The following is a 10,166-nucleotide window of genomic DNA, read 5'->3' as shown; positions in this document are numbered from 1 at the left end:
ACCTAATGAAACATTCTGAGAACCTTTAAAGAACAGATTAAATGTGTTCTAGGAACGTTCTTACAACCTCAGGTTCTATACAAACATTCTGAGAACAACATCAGGTTCTATACAAACATTCTGAGAACCTTTAAAGAACAGATTAAATGTGTTCTAGGAACGTTCTTACAACATCAGGTTCTATACAAACATTTTCTAATTATCACTACGACGAGACAGTTTTTTGTGTTATGAGAACATTTGCCCGCGACCTAACAAATGTTCTGGGAACCTTCACAGAATCAATTTTGGTTTTCTGGGAAGACACAATCAAGAGATAATTGTAAACCCAATACATACAGTATGGTGAAAGAAAAGGAATATGATCTACCAGTACAAGAGAAAATACCGTGTTAGAGAGAATACGATTAGAGAGACACATTCTCCTTCATGTTTCTTATCTAGCTAACTAATCATGCCCTCTCGTCCCATTGGGAGAGGTGTGGAGTGTACAGACAGAGATAGAAGAGAAAGATAGAGGGGCTATAAGAGAGGAGAGATAGTTGAAACAGAGGAGAGATAGTTGAGACAGAGGAGAGATCGTTGAGATCGTTGAGATAGAGGGGAGAGGAGAGATAGTTGAGACAGGGGGGAGAGACAGAGGAGAGATCGTTGAGATAGTTGAGATAGAGGGGAGAGGAGAGATAGTTGAGACAGGGGGGAGAGGAGAGATAGTTGAGACAGGGGGGAGAGGAGAGATAGTTGAGACAGGGGGGAGAGGAGAGATAGTTGAGACAGAGGAGAGATAGTTGAGACAGGGGGAGAGGAGAGATAGTTGAAACAGAGGGGAGAGGAGAGATAGTTGAGACGGGGGAGAGGAGAGATAGTTGAAACAGAGGGGAGAGGAGAGATAGTTGAGACAAGGGGGAGAGGAGAGATAGTTGAGACAGGGGGAGAGGAGAGATAGTTGAGACAGGGGGGAGAGGAGAGATAGTTGAGACAGGGGGGAGAGGAGAGATAGTTGAGACAGGGGGGAGAGGAGAGATAGTTGAGACAGAGGAGAGATAGTTGAGACAGGGGGAGAGGAGAGATAGTTGAGACAGGGGGGAGAGGAGAGATAGTTGAGACAGGGGGGAGAGGAGAAATAGTTGAGACAGGGGGGAGAGGAGAGATAGTTGAAACAGAGGGGAAAGGAGAGATAGTTGAAACAGAGGGGAGAGGAGAGATAGTTGAGACAGAGGGGAAAGGAGAGATAGTTGAAACAGAGGGGAGAGGAGAGATAGTTGAGACAGGGGGAGAGGAGAGATAGTTGAGACAGGGGGAGAGGAGAGATAGTTGAGACAGAGAGGAGAGGAGAGATAGTTGAAACAGAGGGGAGAGGAGAGATAGTAGAGACAGGGGGAGAGGAGAGGGGAGGTTAAATGGTGCTTAACTAAAGAAGAGGAGCGAGGAGAAGACAAGAGAGAGGAGAGAGGGTACACGGTGACTACCTGAAGGAGCATTGAGAGCGTGACGGAGAGGCTGCTCTCATGGTGGTTAGCCTTTTGGTGGCGCTGTTCTGTTGAAGCCACTGTTCTCCCACACTCACAGACCTGCAGCGACCCCTCACCACCTGTAGTGGGCAAAAGATAGGAAGCAGGGGAGGGGAGAAGAGAAGAGGAGGGAGGGGGAATACGTATCTTTAGATAAGTATGGCATCTCTTGTAATAAGAAATCATTAAATAGTCACAATTAATATCACATCCAGCTGTTGTCCTACTGGTGCTCTGCTGGAGATAGGTATCAGGAGATAGGTATCAGGAGATAGGTATCAGGAGATAGATATCAGGAGATAGGTATCAGGAGATAGATATCAGGAGATAGATATCAGGAGATAGGTATCAGGAGATAGGTATCAGGAGATAGGTATCAGGAGATAGGTATCAGGAGATAGGTATCAGTCTAGTTCCGGTTCCGGTTGGAGCGAGCGGTCGCATTCGCACTTCGCTCTGCAGGTTGTATAACTTTTTATAACTTTTTCATTACATTTCATTATAGTACAACGGTTGATTTGTCTAATCTTAGCAATTCTTCTTAGCTAGCTACATAGCCGTCCTTGTATCAGAGATAATTGCATAATTATCGTATTTCGTCGCCCTAACGTAGCCTTCACTGCTATTCGCCCAGGAGCTAGCTAACGCACACAGATTAGCATCACTGTAGTGCTATTCACTCAACTGTACGACTTGATTAGTTCAGTGTTAGCTAGCTACATAGCTGTCTTTGTTTCCAAGATAATTGTGTAGTTTAGTGTGTGTAGCCTTGGAGTGATTATCTTAATTCACTGAGGTTCGCTAGCCAGCTATTTGTCGTCCTTAACGTAGGAGACTCTGCTAGCTAGCCAACAGCTAACTGCTAACAGCTAGCCAACGTCTGCTGTTTTGAATTCAACAACCCGGTCAGGTGGTTTCACATTTTCGTTTCGTTTCATTGCAGTGCAGCGGTTTGATTTGTTTGATCGTGGCTAGCTGCATAGCCGTCTTTGTTTCAAAGATAATTGTGTAGTCTAGACCGATTCCCTAGGTTAGCTAGCCAGCTATTGTCGTTCTTTTAACTCAACGTAACGTAAACAACACTGCTAGCTAGCCAGCTAGCCCCGAATAGCAGCACTGTAGAATTATTACACTCAACGGAACGACTTGATTAGTGTAGTGTCAACAACGCAGCTACTGCCAGCTAGCCTACTTCAGCAGTACTGTATCATTTTAATCATTTTAGTCAATAAGATTCTTGCTACGTAAGCTTAACTTTCTGAACATTCGAGACGTGTAGTCCGCTTGTCATTCAATTTCCTTGCATTAGCGTAGCCTTTTCTGTAGCCTGTCAACTATGTGTCTGTCTATCCCTGTTCTCTCCTCTCTGCACAGACCATACAAACGCTCCACACCGCGTGGCCGCGACCACCCTAACCTGGTGGTCCCAGCGCGTACGACCCACGTGGAGTTCCAGGTCTCTGGTAGCCTCTGGAACTGCCAATCTGCGGCCAACAAGGCAGAGTTCATCTCAGCCTATGCCTCCCTCCAGTCCCTTGACTTCTTGGCACTGACGGAAACATGGATCACCACAGATAACACTGCTACTCCTACTGCTCTCTCCTCGTCCGCCCACGTGTTCTCGCACACCCCGAGAGCTTCTGGTCAGCGGGGTGGTGGCACCGGGATCCTCATCTCTCCCAAGTGGTCTTTCTCTCTTTCTCCCCTTACCCATCTGTCTATTGCCTCCTTTGAATTCCATGCTGTCACAGTTACCAGCCCTTTCAAGCTTAACATCCTTATCATTTATCGCCCTCCAGGTTCCCTCGGAGAGTTCATCAATGAGCTTGATGCCTTGATAAGCTCCTTTCCTGAGGACGGCTCACCTCTCACAGTTCTGGGCGACTTTAACCTCCCCACGTCTACCTTTGACTCATTCCTCTCTGCCTCCTTCTTTCCACTCCTCTCCTCTTTTGACCTCACCCTCTCACCCTCCCCCCCTACTCACAAGGCAGGCAATACGCTTGACCTCATCTTTACTAGATGCTGTTCTTCCACTAACCTCATTGCAACTCCCCTCCAAGTCTCCGACCACTACCTTGTATCCTTTTCCCTCTCGCTCTCATCCAACACCTCCCACACTGCCCCTACTCGGATGGTATCGCGCCGTCCCAATCTTCGCTCTCTCTCCCCCGCTACTCTCTCCTCTTCCATCCTATCTTCTCTTCCCTCTGCTCAAACTTTCTCCAACCTATCTCCTGATTCTGCCTCCTCAACCCTCCTCTCCTCCCTTACTGCATCCTTTGACTCCCTATGTCCCCTATCCTCCAGGCCGGCTCGGTCCTCCCCTCCCGCTCCGTGGCTCGACGACTCATTGCGAGCTCACAGAACAGGGCTCCGGGCAGCCGAGCGGAAATGGAGGAAAACTCGCCTCCCTGCGGACCTGGCATCCTTTCACTCCCTCCTCTCTACATTTTCCTCCTCTGTCTCTGCTGCTAAAGCCACTTTCTACCATTCTAAATTCCAAGCATCTGCCTCTAACCCTAGGAAGCTCTTTGCCACCTTCTCCTCCCTCCTGAATCCTCCCCCCTCCCTCCTCCCTCTCTGCAGATGACTTCGTCAACCATTTTGAAAAGAAGGTCGATGACATCCGATCCTCGTTTGCTAAGTCAAACGACACCGCTGGTTCTGCTCACACTGCCCTACCCTATGCTCTGACCTCTTTCTCCCCCTCTCTCCAGATGAAACCTCGCGTCTTGTGACGGCCGGCCGCCCAACAACCTGCCCGCTTGACCCTATCCCCTCCCTCTCTTCTCCAGACCATTTCCGGAGACCTTCTCCCTTACCTCACCTCGCTCATCAACTCATCCCTGACCGCTGGCTACGTCCCTCCCGTCTTCAAGAGAGCGAGAGTTGCACCCCTTCTGAAAAAACCTACACTCGATCCCTCCGATGTCAACAACTACAGACCAGTATCCCTTCTCTCTTTTCTCTCCAAAACTCTTGAGCGTGCCGTCCTTGGCCAGCTCTACCGCTATCTCTCTCAGAATGACCTTCTTGATCCAAATCAGTCAGGTTTCAAGACTAGTCATTCAACTGAGACTGCTCTTCTCTGTATCACGGAGGCGCTCCGCACTGCTAAAGCTAACTCTCTCTCCTCTGCTCTCATCCTTCTAGACCTATCGGCTGCCTTCGATACTGTGAACCATCAGATCCTCCTCTCCACCCTCTCCGAGTTGGGCATCTCCGGCGCGGCCCACGCTTGGATTGCGTCCTACCTGACAGGTCGCTCCTACCAGGTGGCGTGGCGAGAATCTGTCTCCTCACCACGCGCTCTCACCACTGGTGTCCCCCAGGGCTCTGTTCTAGGCCCTCTCTTATTCTCGCTATACACCAAGTCACTTGGCTCTGTCATAACCTCACATGGTCTCTCCTATCATTGCTATGCAGACGACACACAATTAATCTTCTCCTTTCCCCCTTCTGATGACCAGGTGGCGAATCGCATCTCTGCATGTCTGGCAGACATATCAGTGTGGATGACGGATCACCACCTCAAGCTGAACCTCAGCAAGACGGAGCTCCTCTTCCTCCCGGGAAGGACTGCCCGTTCCATGATCTCGCCATCACGGTTGACAACTCCATTGTGTCCTCCTCCCAGAGCGCTAAGAACCTTGGCGTGATCCTGGACAACACCCTGACGTTCTCAACTAACATCAAGGCGGTGTCCCGTTCCTGTAGGTTCATGCTCTACAACATCCGCAGAGTACGACCCTGCCTCACACAGGAAGCGGCGCAGGTCCTAATCCAGGCACTTGTCATCTCCCGTCTTGATTACTGCAACTCGCTGTTGGCTGGGCTCCCTGCCTGTGCCATTAAACCCCTACAACTCATCCAGAACGCCGCAGCCCGTCTGGTGTTCAACCTTCCCAAGTTCTCTCACGTCACCCCGCTCCTCCGCTCTCTCCACTGGCTTCCAGTTGAAGCTCGCATCCGCTACAAGACCATGGTGCTCGCCTACGGAGCTGTGAGGGGAACGGCACCTCAGTACCTCCAGGCTCTGATCAGGCCCTACACCCAAACAAGGGCACTGCGTTCATCCACCTCTGGCCTGCTCGCCTCCCTACCACTGAGGAAGTACAGTTCCCGCTCAGCCCAGTCAAAACTGTTCGCTGCTCTGGCCCCCAATGGTGGAACAAACTCCCTCACGACGCCAGGACAGCGGAGTCAATCACCACCTTCCGGAGACACCTGAAACCCCACCTCTTCAAGGAATACCTAGGATAGGGTAAGTAAGGGTAAGTAATCCTTCTCACCCCCCTTCTCCCCCAACAAGATTTAGATGCAAGTGGCTGTTCCACTGGTTGTCATAAGGTGTATGCACCAATTTGTAAGTCGCTCTGGATAAGAGCGTCTGCTAAATGACTTAAATGTAAATGTATCAGGAGATAGATATCAGGAGATAGGTATCAGGAGATAGATATAAGGAGATCAGGAAATAGATATCAGGAGATAGGTATCAGGAGATAGATATCAGGAGATAGTATCAGGAGATAGATATCAGGGGATAGATATCAGGAGATAGGTATCAGGAAATAGGTATCAGGAGATAGGTATCAGGGGATAGATATCAGGAGATAGGTATCAGGAGATAGGTATCAGGAGATAGATATTAGGAGATAGGTATCAGGAGATAGGTATCAGGAGATAGGTATCAGGAGATAGATATCAGGAGATAGATATCAGGAGATAGGTATCAGGAGATATATATCAGGAGATATGTATCAGGGGATCAGGAGACAGATATCAGGAGATATATATCAGGAGATAGATATCAGGAGATAGATATCAGGAGATAGGTATCAGGAGATAGATATCAGGGGATCAGGAGACAGATATCAGGAGATAGATATCAGGAGATAGGTATCAGGAGATAGATATCAAGGGGATAGATATCAGGGGATAGGTATCAGGAGATAGATATCAGGAGATAGGTATCAGGAGATAGGTATCAGGAGATAGATATCAGGAGATAGATATCAGGAGATAGGTATCAGGAGATAGATATCATGAGATAGATATCATGAGATAGATATCAGGAGATAGGTATCAGGATATAGGTATCAGGAGATAGGTATCAGGAGATAGATATCAGGAGATAGGTATCAGGAGATAGGTATCAGGAGATAGGTATCAGGAGATAGATATCAGGAGATAGATATCAGGAGATAGGTATCAGGAGATAGATATCAGGAGATAGGTATCAGGAGATAGGTATCAGGAGATAGGTATCAGGAGATAGGTATCAGGAGATAGATATCAGGAGATATGTATCAGGAGATAGGTATCAGGAGATAGATATCAGGAGATAGGTATCAGGAGATAGGTATCAGGAGATAGATATCAGGAGATAGGTATCAGGAGATAGGTATCAGGAGATAGGTATCAGGAGATAGGTATCAGGAGATAGATATCAGGAGATCATGAGATAGGTATCAGGAGATAGGTATCAGGAGATAGATATCAGGAGATAGGTATCAGGAGATAGGTATCAGGAGATAGATATCATATCAGGAGATAGATATCAGGAGATAGGTATGAGGAGATAGATATCATATCAGGGGATAGATATCAGGAGATAGGTATCAGGAGATAGGTATCAGGAGATAGATATCAGGAGATAGGTATCAGGAGATAGGTATCAGGAGATAGATATCATATCAGGAGATAGATATCAGGAGATAGGTATGAGGAGATAGATATCATATCAGGGGATAGATATCAGGAGATAGATACCCACCCATATTCCCGTTCTGGAAAGACCTGGAAGGAACGACTGGGGGTGAGGCTAACGAGGAGGAGGAGAGAGCAGACGTACCTGGGAGTTGTGGTGACTGGGGTTGAGGCTAACGAGGAGGGGGAGAGAGCAGACGTACCTGGGAGTTGTGGTGACTGGGGTTGAGGCTAACGAGGAAGAGGAGAGAGCAGACGTACCTGAGAGTTGTGGTGACTGGGATTAAGGCTAACGAGGAAGAGGAGAGAGCAGACGTACCTGAGAGTTGTGGTGACTGTGCTGGTTAGAGACGGTGAGAGGGGGAGGGGTCCAACAACAGGGGGCGGAGTTGTGACATGACACTGTCACCTGGAGGGGAGTGCAGGCCTATGCAGAGAGGAAGACAACATCAGACCAGACGTCTCTCAAACTCCCTCACATTTCTTTTACAGCCATTCTAGTCAAATCTCCACCCCTTTTCAAGATGCCTTGCTGTAGTTTCTAAGCCCATAATAATAGAATTCAACAAGGCAACATCACTGCCATAAAAGACAAGTTATTTCAAATACGAAACAGAGAAGTACTGAAACTCTGCAGGCCAGGGTCGACCCAGAGGTGCCAATTGTTACTGAGTGGAATATTCCGGTTAAATAAGTCAACCTACCTGATACGGGTGGTCTGTCTGCCAAAAGGAACTGGGGGCAGACTGGCTGAGAGGGCTGGGCTGGTCTGGAGCTGACCCTGGGGTTGACCCTGGGCCTGAGCTGGGCCTGGAGCTGCCTGACCCTGAGTGTGAGGACGAGGTAGAGGAGGGGATCTGGAGACAGGAACCTGGACCAGGACCAGGGTCTGGAGGGGAGCCACGGGATGCCCATGGGACGTGAGAGGACAAGGCCGGGACGAGGGCCGGTGGAACTTTGCAGGAGAACTTAGTGTAGTAGAAATCCTCCTCTCTGTGGGACTGCTCCGATCCACTGCTGTGTGTGTGTGTGTAGGGTTGTGGTGTGTGTTTGTGTGTTCGTGCGTATATACGTGTGTGTGTGTGTAGGTTTGTGGTGTGTGTTTGTGTGTTCGTGCGTGCATACGTGCGTGTGTATGAATTTTGGAAGGGATAGACAAAGGAGAGAGAGTAAGTTAACGATGTCATTTTCTTTTCTGAGTTAATACCGGCTGTCTGAGAAGAGATCTCACCCCAGGTGCATCACACGAACATGTCTCTTCATACCAACTGAAGACGTGAGCACCTTGCCACAGCTGGGCCACAGACACCTGTACGCTCCTCTGAAAGAACTCTGTGATCAGAGAAAGAGAGAGAGAGAGAGAGAGAGAGAGAGAGAGAGAGAGAGAGAGAGAGAGAGAGAGAGAGAGAGAGAGAGAGAGAGAGAGAGAGAGAGAGAGAGAGAGAGAGAGAGAGAGAGAGAGAGAGAGAGAGAGAGAGAGAGAGAGAGAGAGAGAGAGAGAGAGAGAGAGAAAGAGAGAGAGGGAGAGAGAGAGAGAGAGAGAGAGAGAGAGAGAGAGAGGGAGAGAGAGAGAGAGAGAGAGAGAGAGAGAGAGAGAGAGAGAAAGAGAGATGTATGTATGTATTTTCATATTGTAAATATCCAAAGTAAGCGTTTGGCAATGTGTACATTGTTACGTCATGCCAATAAAGCAAATTGAATTGAAAAAGTTGAGAGAGAGAGAGAAAGAGAGAGAGAGAGAGAGACAGAGAGAGAGAGAGAGAGAGAGAGAGAGAGAGAGAGAGAGAGAGAGAGAGAGAGAGAGAGAGAGAGAGAGACAGAGAGAGAGAGAGAGAGAGAGAGAAAGAGAGAGAGAGAGAGAGAGAGAGAGAGAGAGAGACAGAGAGAGAGAGAGACAGAGAGAGAAAGAAAGAGAGAGTGGGAGAGAGTGAGTGATTTTTAGGTTATTATTTTAGGTTATTATGGCTGGCTGACTGGCTAGCTAGCTGTCTGGCTGGCTAGCTGACTGGCTGGCTGGCTGACTGGCTAGCTGTCTGGCTGGCTGACTGGCTAGCTAGCTGTCTGGCTGGCTGACTGGCTAGCTGTCTGGCTGGCTAGCTGACTGGCTGGCTGGCTGACTGGCTAGCTGACTGGCTGGCTGGCTGACTGGCTAGCTGTCTGGCTGGCTGGCTAGCTAGCTGTCTGGCTGGCTGACTGGCTAGCTGTCTGGCTGGCTGGCTGACTGGCTGACTGGCTAGCTGTCTGTCTGGCTGGCTGACTGGCTAGCTGTCTGGCTGGCTGGCTGGCTGGCTAGCTGTCTGGCTGGCTGGCTGGCTGACTGTCTGGCTGGCTAGCTAGCTGTCTGGCTGGCTGGCTGACTGGCTAGCTGTCTGGCTGTCTGGCTGGCTGACTGTCTGAGCACAGATGAGATGATGACTTTAAGGAATGAAAAAAGTTTTTCAAATAAAAACTAAGTAATATTACACAGATAAAATATTTTTTCATAGTAATGTCCTGTTTTTGTATTGATGTGGACCCAATGTGGGCAGTGACTATGGAATATTAGGGGTTTTGTATTGATGTCGACCCAATGTGGGCAGTGACTATGGAATATTAGGGGTTTTGTATTGATGTCGACCCAATGTGGGCAGTGACTATGGAATATTAGGGGTTTTGTATTGATGTCTACCCAATGTGGGCAGTGACTATGGAATATTAGGGGTTTTGTATTGATGTCTACCCAATGTGGGCAGTGACTATGGAATATTAGGGGTTTTGTATTGATGTCTACCCAATGTGGGCAGTGACTATGGAATATTAGGGGTTTTGTATTGATGTCAACCCAATGTGGGCAGTGACTATGGAATATTAGGGGTTTTGTATTGATGTCGACCCAATGTGGGCAGTGACTATGGAATATTTGACATGTTTTGACAACTGAATGTTTTCTATTTTTGGCATGTA

The 10,166-nt window shown here is 48.4% G+C and overlaps 1 protein-coding gene across 1 annotated transcript in view; it reads right to left on the bottom strand.

The window, feature by feature from the left end:
* Positions 1-10,166, bottom strand: part of LOC118397917 (zinc finger protein 395-like) — a 27,831-nt gene that overhangs the window by 11,326 nt on the left and 6,339 nt on the right. Inside the window, exons 5-9 of the mRNA XM_052468976.1 lie at positions 8,455-8,555; positions 7,928-8,240; positions 7,543-7,650; positions 1,470-1,591; positions 82-88 (exon numbers count right to left, since the gene is read on the bottom strand). Coding sequence (XP_052324936.1) covers positions 82-88; positions 1,470-1,591; positions 7,543-7,650; positions 7,928-8,240; positions 8,455-8,555 — 651 coding nt within the window. The remainder of the gene's footprint in view (positions 1-81; positions 89-1,469; positions 1,592-7,542; positions 7,651-7,927; positions 8,241-8,454; positions 8,556-10,166) is intronic.

The sequence above is a fragment of the Oncorhynchus keta genome, chromosome 19, assembly GCF_023373465.1.
Source record: "Oncorhynchus keta strain PuntledgeMale-10-30-2019 chromosome 19, Oket_V2, whole genome shotgun sequence".
In the NCBI taxonomy this organism is placed as follows: Eukaryota; Metazoa; Chordata; class Actinopteri; order Salmoniformes; family Salmonidae; genus Oncorhynchus; species Oncorhynchus keta.
The sequence above is the reverse complement of the archived record's forward strand: the minus strand, read 5'-3'. Positions and strand labels throughout refer to the sequence as shown.